Here is a 20769-nt window from a genome sequence, read left to right on the forward strand (position 1 = left end):
GTGGGAGCCAGACCCAGTGGTGGTGATATCAAGGTGAAAGTAATGAAGAAGTCATATATACCTTTATGAGTTGCCAAAAGGTGTCACACCTTATTATTAAATTACTCTGGATTAAGAAAGATGATGGAAGTTTTTTCACGTGGTTAGACTATAAATTATATATTTAGTTTAATGCTTTATCCAAGTGTAAGCAAACAAAGTTTGCACCTGAATTTATAGTCTAACCAAGTGAAAAGACTTCCATCCTCTTGCTCTAATCCAGAGTAATTTAATAATAAGGCAACTAGTATAGGTAAATATGACTTCTCCATTACTTCCACCTTGGTATCACCACCAATGGCTCTGGTCTGGTTTCTGCTGATTAGACCTCAGTGAAGGTCGAAACCTGTCTAGGTAGTGGCCCTTCCCTTAATGCATAGTATTATACTTGTCCTCAAGGAGATGTGCTTTGCATTATGGAAGATACTAAGGCAAGTGATGAGAACTTATATCACCTTTACCATAAGTTTCTCCAGTCCTGAAGATACTTCAGGCACAAACTTTGTTTGCTTACACTTGGATAAAGGATTAAACTAAATATATAATTTATAGATTGAGAATTTGTAGACTGCAAAGAGGGGGTGGTATGATCGAGACTTACAAACTTCTGAAAGGGTACAGGATTTCAATCGAATTTCTATCAACAGGATTTCAATTCAAATTTCAATCAACAGGATTTTCAATCGAATTATGGAGGGCGGGGAAAGGACAAGAGGGTATCCTTGGAAGCTGAGAATAAAGGCTGCTAAGAAGGGGGTGAGGATTTTTCTCCCAGAGTGTGGTACGTGATTGGAATGGATTGCCATTGGATGTTATGAGTGCAAGCAGTGTGAATGAATTCAAGAATAAGTATGATAACTGGTGTGTGTAGTATGTGGCCTTCCTCAATGAGTCTTTGGACTCACTGGAGGTGTTACATAATAATAACAACAATAGCTTTCTGTTCCCACTTCATGTTCATCTTGCTCAGTCAGCCTTTCTAATCTCTGCGTTCACAGTAGTCAACTCAGTTTTCACTCCCTCCACCTCTTCTCTCGATACCTGTACTCTCTCTCTAAGCACTTGAGAATCGTTGACACAGTCACCTCTATCTTTCAGGTCTTTCATATCTTCACTTGCTACCTGATATCAAATCCACCACCTGATGCTTGCTTTCCTTCTTGTTACTCTCCTGGCAAATGTGATTTCTTAGTACCTTCTTTACCACTGAAACTAGAGATATCTGAGATACTTATATTGATAATTACCCAGCTTCCTCCACTGTATGCATTTCATGAAAACATTCACTTCTCCATATCTTACCTGCCACATATCGTATCTGCTAAATCATGGAAAGCATACATGATAATAGGTGAAGCATGTTGCAAAATCTTGTATTATACTTTGCAAAATGTGATCTTTAAATGGTGGCAAACTGGAAAATAATAAAGCATTAAGTGGAGGTAGTATGGCAGCTGTTATAATTTTTAGTTAGTTGTTCACATGTGACATCATTTTGATGCCATATGGTCACTCCCATATCTCATTGGATTTCATTATTATTATTATTATTGCACCCTCCATGGAGTCGGAAGACTCATTGTGGGAGGTTCATTTAACTGATGACATATTTATCATACCGAATCTTAAAATCCTTAACACTCTTTGCATTAATAACATTCCGGTAATGCATTCCATTCACTGACAATTCTCCATGTAAAAAATGTGCTCCTCATATCCCACCTCATCATATTCTTACACAAAGAGTAAAAGGTTCTACTCTTTTTATAATCCCATCTGGATTAATCTGATAAAATCCTCCCATTAACTTAAATATCTTTATCATACCATCTCTTTTCCTCCTATCTTCCAAATTCTGCAGTCCACATTTTTTCAACCTCTTTACATAGCCAGCATTCCAATGTCCTGATATTGTCTTAGTTGCTTGTCGTTGGATCCTCTCCAATGTTTCCACATCACACTGAAAACCAGGTGACCAAATTTGAGTACAATAGTTGAAGTGTGGTTTAACCAGTGCTTTATACAGGTGCACAACCACTTCCTTATCTCTCTATGTTAGAATACTTCTTATCACAGCAGCAATACAATGTGCAGTCTTTGAAATGGTTCCTATCAGTCATCACTCCCAAATCTCATCCACCTCCTGCAGTACTGTACCATCAATATAGTACACAGCCTTATATTTCTGCACTCCAAAATGCAACACCTTGCACTTATCTATATTAAAACTACAACCCCCACTCCTTTGTCCCAGTCAAAAGTCTATTCAAATCTGAAGGGAAATGACATCAGCAGTGCAACTTATAATTCTCCCCAACTTTGCATCATCTGCAAACAGCTGAAGATCCCCAGTCAGTCCATATGATATATCATTTACAAACAAGTTAAACAGCAGGAGCAAAAGAACAGAACCCTGGTGCATGCCACTGGTTATCCTCCTCTTTTGAGACACTGCTGCCCCATCATGCGCAACTTGCTGCTATTGTTCAGAGTTATATACTATCTATTCCCATCCTCTGTAGCTTGTACACCATCTTATCATGTGGTAATCTATCAAACACTTTTGTAATGCCCAAGAATATCACTGTATGTAATTCTCCCTTATCTAACACACGTTACCTTATTATAAAATTCAAGTAAATTGCTAAAAAGACCTACCCTTCACAAATCCTAACCAATCCCTCCAACATCTTGGCTACAACTGCAGTTATACAGACTGGTCTATAATTGGAAACTTCTGTCCTTTTATTTATTCGTATGGGGTTCCCCCCACCATCCCTCCTAGAACCATGCTTGCACAGTGGTACTATTTTGCCTTCTTTTCACTCTTTAGGAACCTTACCCACTGAAAGATTTTCATTAAATAACCAGCTCAAAGGCATAGCTAACTGTTGTGCACATTCCTTAAGAATATGTGGTGATATGTCATCCATTACCATAAGTTTTGGGAGTGAAGCCTTCTACTAGAAGCAGTGGTAGTGTCACAGATGCCCTTTGAACAAAAAAATTAGTAGGACAATCGCAAACATCCATGCCTTTGTGAGATTTGAACTCATAGCCTCTTGGCTGAAGAGTGGATATGCTAACCACTTGGCCAACCAGGGTACCATAATTGAAAGAATTAAAATGTACAATACACAAAGAACATACTAAGTAATATTATTATTATTGTTGTTGTTTTGTGACATCTCAAAGGAGTCCAAAGAGTCATTGATGGAGGGCACCTACTCTATACCTTTCGTTTCCACCACTTAATCCACCAACTAAACCGAACCTCCACTACCATCATCACCTGCACCAACACCATCTACTGTCCTAGTATGTATTTTCTGTAGATTGCATGTGTTCTCAAGGCCGATTTGACTGCATGCAGGATGAAAAACCACAGTTTCCAGGAGTAAAACCCTGCTACCTCTGTATGAGATTGACTAATTCACCTTCAATTGGAAAAAAAAACATATAACGATTCCTTTCGTGAGGACAAGAATCAAACTTAGGCCATACCATCATTTTTCCAATTGCGCTATGGAGGTGCTGAAATTACTGAACGCTGGTTGTGAATCTATTCATGTTGATGCATTTTCTATATTTATTTTGTTAAGTGCTTCTGACCAAGCAACAGACATAGGTATCTTATTAAAAATAATATACTGAAAAAGTACTTCAAACTCAATAACTTCCAAATGCAAACATGCCATACTCAAGGACAGCAAAACCAGACTAAAATTTATTTCGTGAGGACAAGAATCAAACTTAGGCCATACCATCATTTTTCCAATTGCGCTATGGAGGTGCTGAAATTGCTGAACGCTGGTTGTGAATCTATTCATGTTGATGCATTTTCTATATTTATTTTGTTAAGTGCTTCTGACCAAGCAACAGACATAGGTATCTTATTAAAAATAATATACTGAAAAAGTACTTCAAACTCAATAACTTCCAAATGCAAACATGCCATACTCAAGGACAGCAAAACCAGACTAAAATTTATGCTAAAGTTATAATATATCACTAATAATTAATATTTAAACTTATCTTTTTTTTTTTTCTAGTGTGTATTTATAGTGGCTTCTTGTGAAAGAAGCCACATGAAAATATTCCAGTAGGAGTATAATAGGAAATGTAATCAGCAATCTCATGAACAGTACAAATCACAAGTAAGATGGATATCAGTGGTAAGAAAGGCAAAATTAGGTTAAGAAAAGAAAATAAAAAAAATTAAAAAAAAACATCAAAAATCCGAACAAGCCAAAGGATATCATGAAGTGTCTGACTGGACTGCACTGCCATACATACATACATAATGTGCAAAAGAAGAAAGCAAATTGATGGATCTTAACAAGTAAATTAGCATGTGCTCTAACAGAATACAAAGAAAAATGTAAGAAAGCAAGGAAATAGCGTAAGAAATAAATGTCATAGCAAGACTTTGGGAATAGAAGGTAAATATCAGAAAGGTTGTTGCAAAATGATCTGAAGGTTATTTAAAAAAGCGCTTAGAAATAGAGTAAAACAAATCAGAGATGATAAAGGTGACACAAAGACTGAAATTAAAGATATTCAAAATATTCTTGATGTTTGGAGTAATTACTTTAAAACATTGTTAAATGTAACAAGAAATGACAGAAGTGATTGAAAAAGTCAAGAGGAATGTAATCAAGAATACATAATGACACTTGAGGTAATGAAAAAAACATCAAAATCCTGAAATGGGGAAAGGCAGCTCATATATAGAGGTATAAAAGTTTTAAAGTGATTGCAGTGCATAATTCAGAATACATGGTTGCAAGGTCAAATTCCAGATGATTGCAGCAGAGTTCTCATAGTACCCAAAAAAGGGAAAGAAAACTGAATCTGAGAATTACAGAGAAATTTCCTTACTAAGTGTTCCAGGTAAGATTTATATAAACATATTTGAGAAGAAGTTAAGAAAAATTGTGGAAAGAATACTTGGAGAATAAGTTGGATTCAGGACAAATAGAGATTCTCTGCAACATCTTCACTTTAAGACAAATAGTTGAGAAATCATGGGAATATAACGAGGATCTATATTTAGGTTTTGTAGATCTGAAAAGCTATATGACAAGGTATCAAGAGAAAATCAGCTCAAAACATCTTATATGGTTTTTTGATTATATGGTGTAAACGGGACATTATATTGAGCAATACATAGTCTATATTTGAGTTGTAAATCATTAGTTAGAATTGAAAGAGGCATAAGAAAATGGTGTGATGTCAAATCAGGTGTAAGACATGGATGCACACTATCTCCACTATATACATGTTAGCTTATCATGTATATGGATAATGTTATGAAGAAAAATGACATTAGACCTTGATACCAGAATTGCAGATGTTAATCTCAGCCCTTTATTTTATGCAGATGATGCAATATCCAATATAGGTCTGCAGCACTTTTAATATTATTATTAATGATTTTTTTTATTCATTTAGAAAATATTATAAAGAAAAGAGTCAGTTAACTCTTGATGTTGGAGCATATACAGCTGCATTAGAGGTATGTCAAAAATTCAACCAAAAATTGTTTTGTGAACTGTGAAATTATATTTTTTTCTTATGTTTATTTATATTTTATATTTATTTATATGTAACATTTTTTTGTATAGTACATTAATGTTATATGATTAATTTCACAAGAATGTCTGATAATACTGATTGTGTAATGGGAGAGAAGTCCATTAAGTCCATAGAGAAAATGCCTCGTGCTGGAATAAATATGTCATTGGAGATCATAAGATGTATAAATATAATCAGCATTACAGTCATTCCTTGACTTATGTACTTTCAAAGATACATCCGCGATCCCATAAGGGAATAAATAACATTTTCGACTATACTTTCGAACAAGGCTCAAGCGAGTGTAAAGTAAAAAGGTTGCTAAACAAGAGACATTTTCTTTGGATTTTATTGGACCATGATTCTTTATAAATATATGTATGTAATCATCTACCAATTTCGCCAGCTGGATTCTGTCTGGTGTCTTCAGGACGAGAGTGGTTACACTAACATTAAATGCTACAACAGAAGAATGCAGTAACGACCTTAAAATCAGTTGAAAAAATTGAAAAGGATGTGTGACATTAAGCGCATAAAGCGTCGAGACTTAATCATTGTTAGTAGATCTCGTTTTATAGTTTTTCTCGTAATTCAGTTCTACTAAACATAGTGAATTTGTTAAGCTTTTCCAAATATAGGAAGTTAGTAATGATGTAATTTTTTCATGTAGTACTATCATATCCTGTACACTCCTTGAGGGTACATGGCAGGAATTTGATGATGATGATTTCCAAATGTCTTTTAATAACATGCCTTGATTTCTATTGAGATTGTCTCCTGTCCGGAGTACCACACTGCAGCTTCTTTAAAGTTTCTACATTTGAAATCTTCTTCAATGTATGGCATGGAGCTGTTGTCCCAATCAATGGAATGGTTCAAAATTGAGAAATGATGGACTAATCCTGAGGTGTCTGTTCTGTTGTTGTTGTTATCTCCGATATGTTCTTTTTTTCGGATTTCTAGGCTTCATGATGTTTTTCTACATAATTCAGTCCACAGGAACATGGGATGTTGTATACTTCTGCATATTTGTAGAAAGCGATGCTCTCCTTAGGAGATCTTAACCCTTTGACATATAAATTATTTTTAAAGTTGGAACAGATAAAACTACTATTTATTTAATTCATGTGATTTATTTTGTTAATTGTTACCTTATTATAAAGAATATTAATAATTTTGCAAGGTATGATACTTTTCGAAGCACTTAGGTAAATGTAATGGTATCAAACATTTTTTACATTGCCATGTAGTCTCACTTCTTACATTATGCTTGGCACATGCATGGCATCTCTTTGCTGGATGTTGCTTTTTATGACTAGCAGGTATATGTTCAGGGAAATGGGCCCAATTTTTTCCCTGCAGTCTAATTGGGCAATCCTTTTGCGATGGACGTCCACGGGTACTATAATTAGGTAAAGATATATTTAACAACATATCTTCTGCTATGTTTAAACGGAAATTGACTATTGTTAGTTTTGATGTATTTGGTAGTTTGGAATATAAAACATAACCATTGTAAATAGCGATATCCATTAAATAGAAAAATATTTTCTTGTAACCTTTGACACATATTCGCATAATTGGAAAACAAGCAAGTAGTTGGTCTTGGCTATCGACACCACCCATTCTGCAATTGTATTCAAGAACACATTTAGGTTTTATTACTTTTTCTTCATCGCCCCTCTTACTTCTCCTGTATCTACCATTTCTTCTTTTGAATGCTTTCTGCTTATCATGTAAACATCCTTCTTATTGTGCCAACGTAATGACAAAATTCCTCAACAAGATAAAGTTTTTGATTCGCCTTTTTTTGTTTTATGTAGTCAATTTCTTAGGCATATTCTTGCGATTTTTTATAACTGTCCCCACAACATTTGTACTATTTTTTCTCAAGAAATAGAATAATTCTGGTGACGAATACCAATTATCTAAGAATAACGTATATCCTTTTCCTAAAATAGATTCGGCCAACTCCATGATGACATTTTGAGATGCAGGTGTATCGCTTCCTGGAATTTTACCCTTTCCCGTATAAATTTTGAACTTTGAACAATATCCAGAGTGTGATTCACATGGCTTGTAAAATTTTATCCCAAATCGTGCTCGTTTGCTATCAATGAACTGTACATAATTTAGTTGACCTCTATATTTCATAAGGGATTCATCAATTACTACATTTTTATCTGGTGTATATAATTGCTGAAACTTATTATTCAGGTAGTCGACTATATTTCGCACTTTACATATTTTGTCGTCTTTCTTTATTGTTTCATTATCCATGAAATGGAGAAAATGAGATATAGCCAAGAAGCGTTTACGAGGCATAATTTTTGAATATATGGGTGTCTCAACCACAGCCCTCTTTGACCAATACATGTCTATATTAGATTTTTTTACCTGTGACATAATTATACATAATGCAAAATATGCCTACAATTCGTCACTTGTTATTGGTTGAGCCGCATATCTATTAGTTTCTGTAACTATCATGTCAAAGAAATCGTCACAAAGTATTTGTTTCAAAACAGAAAGAGGTGTCGGAATTGCACCAAATCTTAGCAAAGCAATTGCATTGATGCTTGGAATTTCCGTAAATGGTTTTATAATAGGAATATTTTCCTTTTCTTGCCAATTCCATTCATTTTCTGTTACATCAGAATCATCGCTACTAGACGATATCGGTCTCAAATGTTTACGAACATTGCCTCGAACCGAACTTCCACTGCTACTGTCGCTATTATCACTTGACAAGTCAAAAATGCCAGCACTTTAATGATATAAATTTGTCTCGCTGTTTTTATCCAAACTGTCCTCTCCGCTTTCAATATCACTTTCAGCTAACATATAAATATTTGCAGACATATTAGGGACGATAATAAATTACAACACAAACTAACTAGTGAGTAGAGTTTATATGCATATATATTCACTGCCTAACACCCTAAATTCGTTTGAAATTGATGCAAACTTTGTAACATCTGTGATACGTCAAAATCAATTTTGGTGCAATAAACAACAGGCTTGTCACAGACGTCTTTGTATGCTAACGGGTTAACTACACATCACATGTTAAGATCTCCTAAAGACAGCATAGCTGAAAGGTACTTTTAAGGGAGATTTGAAGTGCCTCTAAGTTAGATTACGGTACTTTTAGGAGCGATTTAAAGTCCCTTTAAGTTAGATTTAAGGTACTTTTAGGAAAGATTTTATTTAGAGTATAATATAAGTATTGATTTTGTATTGGCGAGTATGGCTAATAGTTGTACCCAGGTAAGCACGTGAACTGAACTACTTTAGGTTCATGTACCACTAAGAAGAACTGAATGTCTTTAGGTTCTTCAGACAGTGGTGAGTGCTAAGAATAATAATACAGGTCTGTTAAATTAATAGAAGTTGTGAGTATAGCTATTAGTCATACTGTGGTAAATGCATGAACTGAACGAATTTAGGTTCATGTACCACAGGACATTAAGGACTGAACAACTTTAGGTCCTTAACACAGACTCTTGGTACAGACTCATCCCTCGGGCTGAGTCTGTTTATATGACTCAATAGATCGCAGTATGGTGGGTGCTCTTCTAAGCATGACTCCCATACCAGCACAACTCTGGCTAGCGCTGCCTTTTAACGTGCGGTATCGTTGCAGTGGCTAGACAGGATTCTGACTTAGAGGCATTCAGTCATAATCCCATGGATGGTAACTTTGCACCACTGGTCACTCGACCAAGCACATGTACCAAGTGTCCGAACCTGCGGTTCTTCTCGTACTGAGCAGGATTATTATTGCAACGACTAGTCATCAGTAGGGTAAAACTAACCTGTAATCTTAATCATCAGGTTGTCTTTATTTTCAAGTTAGATTCTCTTGGTCTCCTGTAATATCAGGTCAGACTCTCTTGGCAATGTGCCCCTGTCTTGCATTAAGGACCTAAAGTCGTTCAGTTCATGCATTTACCACAGTGTGACTAATAGCCATACTCACAACTTCTATTAATTTAACAGACCTGTATTATTATTCTTAGCACTTGGTGATATCCTTATGGAAACATGTCAACAGCATTCTGAGAAACTGCTGAGAGCAACATCAGTGGGTGGATTACCAATCACAGTAACATCTCATAAAACATTCAATTCTTGTAGAGGAGTGATATGAGAATGGGATCTCCTTGATATTCCTGATGATGAGATATGTTCAGAGCTTAAAGATCAGAGAGTGACAGGTGTGAAATGCATACTGATATGTAGGGATGGTCATCTAGTTCCAACTAGAACATCCTACTTACTTTTGATACACCTAAGCCTCCAACATAAAGCAGGGTATCTCAACTATCCTGTTAGAGTGAACATCCGTAATTCACTTAAGATAATTTAATGTCGAAAGTTTGGGCAAACTGCCTGTCGTAGCTCTACCATCTGTGCTTGATGTAAAGAGCATCATAACAAATCTTGCTCTGCAAAAAAAAACTGAATGTGTCAACTTTCAGGGAGATCATCCAGCATACTTCTGTGCATGTCAGAAGTCGAAAAAATCAAAAACAAATACAAAAAATTAAAACAGAACAAAATGTATCATATCAGGATCCAAAAAGTTAACTATCATTACATCTGTTGTGAGATCTATCATTAAGTTAAATATCATTACATCTGTTGTGAGGAAGTGGCAGTTAAGAAATGTCAACAGCATCTCATAAGCATATGTCTGTTTCACCATACTTGAACTTTATGATCATGAGTGCTTCTCTGTTGAGTATGACCTACAGTATCACTCCAGAGACAATCCCAGAAATGGTTCCATTTGATGAGAACCCTCTCGTCAAAAAAATTATGGCAAAGATATCACTTAAAGATAAACCACCAGACTCCTCCCACAGAAAAAATGGATACTTCAGTATTCACTGAAAGTAAATTAAACTTGCCAGCTGACTCTGACACATCAGATGTATTGAATATTTTACCAGAGGACTTCCCAAAATCAATTGATGAATATAAACTTGAACAAAGGTATGCCCTCAACCTCCCAAAAATGGCAAGTCTATAAGACCAAAACAATAGGAAAATGTTTACAATGGAACTGTCATGGGTTCGCCAGAATATCGATGACATCAAGATTTTGTTGCAGAAACACAAACCTTTCTCTTTCTGTCTACAGAAAACATACTTCAGACTCAGTGAGCACCTTAAGGAATTTCATTGTTGTATGCAAGGACAGAACTTTAGGTGGTTCTGCTCATGGAGGAGTAGCTATTCCTAGTGGGTAATCATACTCCTTTCCATTATGTCCAGCTTATACTTCTCTAGAAGCAGTAGTGATTTGCCTATCTGTGGGATTTCTTATTATAGTATGTTCAGTTTATTTACTACTGAGTGCTGAGTCAAATGAAATTGATCTTGATAACCAATATCTTGCACAACTGCCTGAACCCATACTTCTTATGGGTGACACTTAATGGTCATAATACTCTGTGGGGGTAGTGCTAACACAAATAGATAAGATTGTATCAATGAATGAATCCTTGACAATAATGATCCCTTCTTTTGAATAATGGACTCAATACTTTATTCTATGTGCCTACCCACTCATATTATGTAATCAGTTTTACAATCTGTTCGACTTCCATTCTTCCACTGCTCATGTGGGATGTCACAGAGAACATATATTATTATTATTATTACGTGGCACCTCCAGGGAGTCCAAGGACTCATCGCAGGAGGGCACTTTACTTCACTAAATACATTTCACCCTCTCCACTACTACTTAATTCTTGTACTATGACACTACTACCATCAATACCATCTACCACCCATCATCACCAATAACAGTAGCTTTTGTCTGCAAAAGTTAGTAGTTCTGAAGTTGCGTATGTTCTGAAGGCAGATTTGTGTGTATGCAGGATGAAAAACCCGAGTTTCCAGAAGGAAACACCCTGCTACCCCTGTATGAGATCGGCTAACTCACCTTCAATTGAAAAAGCCCATATAAGGATTCTCCTTGTCATGATGAGAATCGAACCCAGGTCTCTGCTGTTCACTTTCCTGTTCTTTGCACAATGTCTTTGCAGGAACATGTTCTCCTATGCAGATGCCCATATGGAAAATGGTCCAGGCTGAACTCAGTAACTGAACAGTTTCTGTTCAACTGAACAGAAAAAGAAAGGATGAACAGTTTCCTCCCAGTGTAGACAGTGCTCTATATGTCCTAACCATATATGGTACTAACGTACTATACGTTGATCAACCAACCTCTCATGTATGGGTCCAACATAAAAAAAATATATATGTCGACAATTTACTGTCACTTTTGTAACATGAGGTAATCGAAAGACAACTTCAGCAAGAAATTATCATATTTCTCTGTGGGCTCATAGTAATGAATTCAGATTTTCTGTGAAAAAAGTGTCTGTGCACACTTATGTTGAAAATGTACTCTTCACCAGAGCATTGAATGATTTACATGGAATGCATTGAATTGAGAGACAGAATGGGGTGAAAATCAATCTTCATTGCCTTGTCTTTATCATGCACTTATATGTTCAGAGCTGGATTATGGATCACAAGTCTGTGGTTCTGCAAGGCAGAATAACCTGTGATGGTTGGGTCCCATTCACAATCATCAGGGTATATGGATAGCTACTAGTGCCTTTTGCACATCACCAACTCAAAGTTTTTATGTAGAAGCAAATGAACTGGCTCTATCACTTAGATGGAAACAGTTGTCTCTTAAGTATGCTCTAAAGATAAAGTTTCTTTCAAGATCATCCTATATGAATTAGTCTCTTTTCTCTGCATTGAGAAGCTCAATATCATACACATAAGACTGTCAGACTTCCTTTTGATATGTATGTTAAAGAGACTATGCACGCTGTTGGCATGAATGTTGACAACATTGCCTACATCAAACGTAACTGCATCCCTCCATGGCAAGTTTGCACTCCATCCTGCAACCTCTCACTTTGTCAACTACAGAAAACTGTGTTTCATATACCCTGTCATCTGTCTGCCTGCAACGTTTAATGCACACAGAGCAGCCCACTCTGATTTCTTGCCCATCTATTCTGATCGTTCAAGAACTAACACCTGTGTTGGCTGTGCTGCTGTGTTTCCAGCATTACTATCCCCAATCAGATCCCACTTGATTGCAGTAATTATACAGCAGAGTTGCATGCTTTTTAAGCTTGCACTTGCACATATAAAAGAAAACCACTACCAAAAGTGTGTAATTTATACAGTCATTCAGCTTTTTACAGGCTATCTCCTCTCCTATGTATAATCCACATCTAGTGCTGTGCGAGGTGTCACACGTGTTGTATAAAATGAAAACCCTTAATTTTAATGTTTGGTTATGCTGAATTCCCAGCTACATTGGAATTAAGGGGAATGAGACTACAGATGAAACTGCTAGATTAGCTCATACTTTCTCGACATATTGTTTGACAGTACCATATACAGACTACAGACAATTTTTAAGATCAAAACTAGTTTCTTATTGACAGTCATCATGACAAGAAGCATTGGCAAACAAATTACATGACATTAAGCCTGAAATTAAGCATTGGCATTCTAGTCAGCTTAGAAAGAGAAGAGAGGAAGTTCTTGTTAGGCTGCACTCATAGTCATTTTGCACATTCTTATTTAATGAGGACTGATGACCCACCTGTGTGTGAAAAATGCAACATGCATCTTACTGTTTGCCATGGTGGAGTGCCATCACTTTACACTAGAGATTAATGAAATTTTTACTTATCTAGCCAAGCCATATCCACTCTGGCAGATGTTATCAGACTTAAACAAATTGCATGATGTTTTTATTTTACAAGTTGGAAGTTTTTTCACTTGGTTATATTATGATTTAAAGATGCCAAGAAATTATATTCTTGGTTTCATTCTTTATCCAAGTGTAAGTAAACAAAGTTTGCGCATGAAGTAACTTCAACTGGGCTACTTATATATAAAGGCTAATGACTTCATATCGCTTTACTTAGTATCCCATGATGCAATGCACATATCCTTATGGACATGTATAATGCTATGTATTATGGGAAGGGCCACTATCCAGACTGGTTTCGATGATGAGACCGCAATCAAAGTCAATTTCCGAATGGTTAGCATATCCATTCTCCAGCCAAAAGGCTGCAGATTTGAATCCTGCTGTGGGCATGGATGTTTATGATGGTCTGTGAAAATACTAGTGGTGGTGTTCATGTAGTTGGTGGAGACAGTGAGCTGTAGAGCAGGTGTCCTCTCTTGATGAGTCTTTGGACTTCCTGGAGGTGTCACGTAATAATAATAATGCATTGCTTAACTTAATTTTTGTACATGCATATTATTTACTAATCTATCTTTGACTATTTATGTATTACTGTAACATTTGCTATTGTGTAGTATGACATTTGCTGTTCTTGCACCAATTAACCATAAACCAACCAACTGACCTTCCATTTAGCTGCATTAAACTGATATCCCCATTCATTTCCCCACCTTTTCAGCTTATTCAAAGTGCTGGATCAACTGCATCAATAGTATTACTAATAACCCTTCCAAGCTTCACATAATTTTCAAGTAACTGCATATCTCCCTTCAACTCAGTGACAACATTAACATAAACATTAAAAAGCTTTGTCATAGTACTAATCCCTGTGGAATTCTGCTTTAATACTGTTTTGTTTGATACTTCTGAATACTTCTAGGTGAAGACTCTCCACACCATGACAGAGATGAACCGAGAAAGAGAACCTTGATAGCAAACGAATCAATATGCAGGTTGTGCTGAAGGAATGATGTAGGGTTTGTGGACCTATAGTCTGAATTTGACAGACAGAAGGAATGCTAGAAGTATTAGGAACAAGAGGGAGTAGTTTTTGGCATTGGCAACCTCGCCAAAAGTTATAGGCTAACAGCAGATGATGCAGTTGCAGCAGTGTTTCTCAACCGTCTTTCATTTGTGTCCCATTTGTTAATATTAGTTTTTGTGGTGCCTCCTCTCACCTTCCCTCCTTGCAATTCTTGTATTGAGACACTGACAAAACCCATAAAAGTTAGCAAAACAACAAAAAAAAAAAAACTAGGAATTAATTAAAATTTTTAAATATTCTAAACTTAATTCCAAACTAAATAAATTTTCTAAATATTTTAAACATATTTAAATATGTCATCAAATCTTTCTAAAATTGTATACATCTGGCATCACTGCACAGACCATTGAATCATATCAAATTTTGGAAACATTCGCGATTTCATCACAGGAAGTCTTGAATGTTCTGGAAATTTTTATACGAGTATAAATTTCCACAAGTGTATGATAGCAATCACTGAGAATTTTGGACTATTCTTCCTCAAGGCATAGGATAAGGTTTAAAAGCAAGACAGCAGTAACACTGCGACAGTGACCAACAGTGAGAAGTCAATGGTCAGCGTTATTTTACTCTTATTTGCTTCGACTGTGATACACAATATAAAAACAATCTTTTCTAGTGTAGAAAAATGGATAAATTTTTAATTGATGTAAGTAGGCATCTGACAACTGTGGAGCATCGATGTCAACAAATTCAGGTTCACAGAATATCACTCCAAAAGTAAAATCAAGAAAGTATGCAGTAGAATATTTAGATTTCGGTTTTACAAAAGATCACTATGTTATTTGTTCAAAAATTTTGGTGGCTGATAACATGAAACTGAATAAACTTAAAAGACATTTGGAAACCCTTCATAAGGAGTATGTTAACAAACCTTGAGAGGTCTTTGTTGCAAAAATGGAATGTTTTGAAAAGCAAAAATCTACCATTAAAAAAGTTTTGTCTGTAAATGAAAAAGCTTTACTAGCTTCTTACAAAGCTGCATATAAAATAGCCATGTGCAAAAAGTCCCACACTATCGGAGAAGATCTAATTTTATTATTTATAATTTGAAAATTATTTCAAATTTGAAATAATTTACTTCAAATATGGAGATATACACTGCTTGGAAAGAAGTCAGTGGATACTGTTATTTTTAATGGTATTTTATATATATTTCCCTCTTTATGTATATTATATATAGTATATTAACTATTTAGTCTATCGGCTGTGCCTTTGTTAATAATTATACTATATACTTATGAGATGAAATATTATATAAATTTCTTTTACTAACAATTATTTTTATTTTTGACTCCGAGTGTCCCTATATGTTATTATATTTGCACAAAGAGTTCACTCCAATTGGTGCAATGACTTTAACTCACTCTTTCAGAATCCAACTAATCATTGACTCAATACCAAGTACAAAATAAACACATTTAATAAAACTAAAACAATATACAGGGTGTTCGGGATAAATTTGACATATTTATAATTAATTATATTTTTCCGTAAGTTACATGTATTAACACACACTTCTCTTCATTTAAAAGTTTGGACCCTTCTTCATTCATATACAAGATGTCAGAAAGGATGGATAGCTGGAACCCACCTGAATCATGGAAGAGAATAACTTGTATCATGATGATTCGTGCCCGCCATCAAAATAAGGATATTACGACTGCTGCCCAATGCTCCCTGAATACAGTAAAAACAATCAGGCATGAACTAGAGACTTGCAATGGTGACTACGAGGATGTAGCAAGAAGAAAGATCCCTAGCAGACGATCTGATTGCGTTCGTACAGCAGAATTCCTCGCAAATCTGCAGGAACAGGTGTTGAAGAACCCTGGCATTGGAATTCGGGCTTTGTTCGTGGAGTTGCTAACTGTAGTCAAGCCCTGGATAACAAGGGTAGTCAATGGTAGGCCGTATGTATGGCAGCAGGATTCGGCCCCTTGCCACACCTCTGGGAAAAGTCAAAAATGGTTGTCTGAAAATTTCTACGACTTCACCAGTCCAAATGTTTGGCCTCCAAACTCCCCAGACTTTAACCCCATGGATTATTTTGTATGGGGCGCAGTTGAAAAAGACACCAATCGCACTTCCAGTAATACAAAAGCCCAGTTAATGGATAAAATTAAAACAGTTTTTGCGGCCCTTCCCAGGGAGACTGTAGCATCAGCTTGTTCGAGGTTCCGAAGCAGAATTGAAGCTGTGATCGATGCTAATGGTGGTTATTTTGAGTAAATCTTGTTGATAGTATTGTAATTAACTCTGCCTGTAATGTTTTTTTGTCAATTCATTAAATTTAATAGATACAAAGAAGATTTTCTTTTTCCTTACGAAACTGTCAAATTTATCCCGAACACCCTGTATATACACTTCTAGTAATAATACATAACTATAACTACAGATTATATGGATCCAAGGCCTTATTTAAAAATATAAACTTACTCTTAAGACTAAACACTTTTTCTTTCACATTCACAAAAAAAAAATGTTCATAGTCTTTTTCTCTTTCTGTTAAAGCTCTTTTCCAGAAGTTACAAGGCTCTGTACTTAATTTTCAGGATCCTTTTCATCAATCAATATAACACACACAAAGTCTTCTTGACTATATCCTGTTTTCTTTTAGTAGCAATACTCATCAGATCAGGCACCTTTAATACCTAAAAATCTTCTTAATTCAATATAATTTCTAAACTTTCACTTTCAGGCATTCTCAATACTTATAAAACTTCCTTATCATTATTTTCTCTAAGAAAAACATTCACTTTAGAATGTAAGCAACAAGTTCTCCTTTCATTCACAATACTAAATTGACAGTCTTAACTTATTTCACCATAAAAACTTACAGTTTCAAGATTTCCTTTTATTCATTACTTATTTCTCCTTGAAACATATTATTTCCACTATTCCTTTTTCTCGGAATACACTATAAAATATCTTCCGACTGCCACACACAAAAACAAATATCAAGTTTCTTCTAACTTGAATATTTACCGGCCAAATTTATATAAAACTTATAGTTTCAAGACTTCCCTTTTATTCATTACTTATTCCTGATTGAAACCTATTATTTTCACTATTCCCTTTTCGGAATACATTATGAAAATTCTTTTGACTGCCGAACACAAAAAATCAAGTACCTTCCAACTTGAATATTCCTCGGCCAGTGTTCTAAAAACTTTCCGAACGCTCTCTTGTTTACAACTGTAACTTGGATACGCAACGCTTTCCTTGTCAGCTGTCAATCACACATCAAGTTCTCTCCGCGAGCATGCGCACTCCACAAAAGTCAGAAACTACGCACTGCAATAAAATGGCTGACTCGCTGTATCCATCAGCGCTAAGAGAAAGTCTTTCACAAAACACAAAATTCAACATTTTAAAATATAACAAACTTTCTTATAAGTAACACAAATAATCAGTTTAGTAAGTACTTCAATATTTTTACTTCTTTACATGTTACTTCTAATATAACATTTTCATAACGAGCACATCACAAGTGCAGACACTGCGTGTATGAAAACAAAAACAAACAAGCATAATTAATACGTAAAAATATTCAAAATTTTTAATATGATTATTTTTACAAATTTGAAATAATTTACTTCAAATATGGAGATATACACTGCTTGGAAAGAAGTCAGTGGATACCATAGCATGAGGAACAAACAGCCATGACTCCCCCTTAATGAAATGTAGAACCTCTTTCGCTGTGATGACTGCAGCAATCCTATAGGACATACTTTCCACAAGCGTATGATAGCAATCACTGGGAATTTTGGACTATTCTTCCTGTAGGCATGTGGTAAGGTCCTAGACTGTTGTGGGGCAGACATCACTTGACCTCATCTGATGTTCTGGTTCATACAAATGTTCAATAGGGTTTGAGATCAGGGTTCTGTGGAGGTCAAGTTTGTGACGTTCATGTTCACAAACTACTCAGTCACAGCAGCAGCCTTATGACATGGTGCATTGTCTTGCTAAAAGAGATGATGGTTGGTTCCATAGAAATGTCACAAAGTAGGAAGCATTGCATTGTTCAGAATGTTCAGATACCTCTTGGATTTCAGTGTTCATGACACCAAAGAGGTCTGAGGCCAAGCCACGAAACACAGTACCATACCATCACACTGCCACCTCAAAATTTCATAGCTGAGATTGCACTCTCTCTCTTAAGAGTGCACAATCAGTGGAACAACCACAACACCCATCTATCTGAATAATGTAGTCCTACCATCGAAACTCATGTTGTGAGCCTCAGTTCTGAATGTTTTTTGTGCATATTCTTGTTGCAGTCAATGCCCAGAACTCAACATTCAATGTGTTACTCAATTTTTACATATTATCCTTCGTAGCACCCTACAGTCACATTCAGTGAGTGTGGTGGGTCATCCACTGTGGGTATCACTTTCAGTTGACTCCCTATACTACCATCTCAGTATGGTATCACTGATTGTTGACCTGCTGTGGCTTAATTTGTCAACAGCTTGCCAAACAGATAGGTCTGCAATGTAGTATCCTATCACAATGCTTCTTTCAAACTTCATAATTTCCTTTCTCACAGCCATTTCACTCTGGACACAGTTGCACTGACTTGGGAGCATCATATTCCTCCAATTTATACTGGCTAGAAACATGACTTTTTACATTGCATGATGACCTTGCTCATGGGGGATTTCTTTCCAAGCAGTGTATATGTAATATATATATATTTGAAAAAAAAATATTCAATTCCTATGTAGTCTTGTTTTTTTCAATGTTTGTAGAACGTTAATGCTAGACCACCAGAAGGACTATTATAGGTTTGAGTCTAGTTGTCGGTAACTTTTTTTTGACCTTTCTTCATCTAATTCAGTGAATCACTGGGGAAAGCAAATAGGATTTTTGTTTTTTCCTCACCCTACCCAAGAGAGTAGAGTTTTTAATGACTTCTTCCATAAAATCTGACCACATTATTAATTGCAGAAAAGGTTGAGTGCGAGATTTAGTCCCCTGATAATATACAGGGTGGCCATAATTAAAGAGGTGTTCAGAGCCCTGTAGCAAAAAATGTATTAGATGAAATTCAACCAGACTTGGTGTGAGTACACTCCGGTACATAGGGTTTTGATTTAAAAAAAAAAAAGTACAAAATTCTGCTACTAACAAACAATTGGAGCTAGAATCGCATGATATTTGCATAATCTCACTATTCTTACTGACAAGTTGGTGAATATAAGGAAGACTGAAACGGATTCATGTCATTCCGATAAGAGCTTTACTATCAGTAATGTGATAATGCTAATACCGTGCTTCGAGAATTCTAGCATTTGTAGGATAGGAGAAAAGATCCAGTGACAATAACAAATCTTAGAAAAATGATTTTACGATTTGAAAATAGTGGATCCGTAGTAGTGTGATATTTGCATAACACTCAGATGTTATGAGAAGGACGAGGCTGCACATGAATTATTTCTCACCAGGTTGATTAAAGTTGCAACCTATTGTGGAATACAGAATGAATAACACACAAGAGGTCCAGCAGTGCTTGGGTAATATCAAGGTGACTGGACACGACAAACTTAACTGTGTGGAAAATCCTGCATCAAATGCTGAGGTTCCCCCCCCCCACACACACACACAAGATTTCCCATGCACAATCTTTGCTTCATGGTGATGCAGAAACTCGACTGTAGTTTGCCTGATGTTTTTAGTTTGAATGGAGGTAGATGATGCATGGACTTGAAATATCTTGTGGAGTGATGAAGCACATTTTTATCTGAACGATAGTGTTAAATCACACAATTGCTACATTTGGGCTATGAATAACCCTCATGTGTTCCATCAGATCCCTTTACAATCACCGAAAGTCGCATTGTGGTGTGGTGTGGTTTCACTGCATCATTTATTATTAGTCCTTACTTTTTCAAAACTTCGCCTGACAGGACAAGTGACTTGTACCTTCTCTGCTGTTAGGTATCGAGAAATGTTGAATAACTTGGTTATTCTGCAACTGCAACAGTGAAAATGCCTTGACTACAATATTCATGCAGGATGGAGCACCACTTCAAATTGGATTGTCAGTACAGCAAATGTTATGAAAACACTTCACAGAACACAGAGTGATCAATCGTGCTTTCCCACAGCATGGCCACCTCGTTCACCTGTTGCAGCCCCTGTGACTTTTGGGGCCATCTGAAATGTGTGGTGTATGAAGGACATGTTCCTGATTTAGCAACCTTGAAAGACAGAATAACTGCATGTGAGGCAAATGCAGATCTGTTGTGTGCCACTGTAGAAAATGTCATTCATAGAATGCAGTTCTTATAAC

General features: G+C 36.0%; 1 protein-coding gene across 8 annotated transcripts in view; it reads left to right on the forward strand.

Moving 5' to 3' along the window:
• LOC150099784 (phospholysine phosphohistidine inorganic pyrophosphate phosphatase-like) overlaps positions 1-20769 on the forward strand; it is a 272126-nt gene that overhangs the window by 78262 nt on the left and 173095 nt on the right. For all 8 annotated transcript variants that reach the window (XR_016549370.1, XR_016549371.1, XM_090403980.1 and 5 more), the window contains exon 5: positions 5494-5557. Coding sequence is in view for 6 of the 8 variants with exons in the window: in XM_090403980.1 (XP_090260106.1) it covers positions 5494-5557 (64 nt within the window). In the remaining 2 variants the exon portion in view is untranslated. The remainder of the gene's footprint in view (positions 1-5493; positions 5558-20769) is intronic.

Source organism: Typopeltis vanoorti, chromosome 14 (assembly GCF_054136105.1).
Source record: "Typopeltis vanoorti isolate ZY-2024b chromosome 14, IOZ_Tvanoo_1.0, whole genome shotgun sequence".
In the NCBI taxonomy this organism is placed as follows: Eukaryota; Metazoa; Arthropoda; class Arachnida; order Uropygi; family Thelyphonidae; genus Typopeltis; species Typopeltis vanoorti.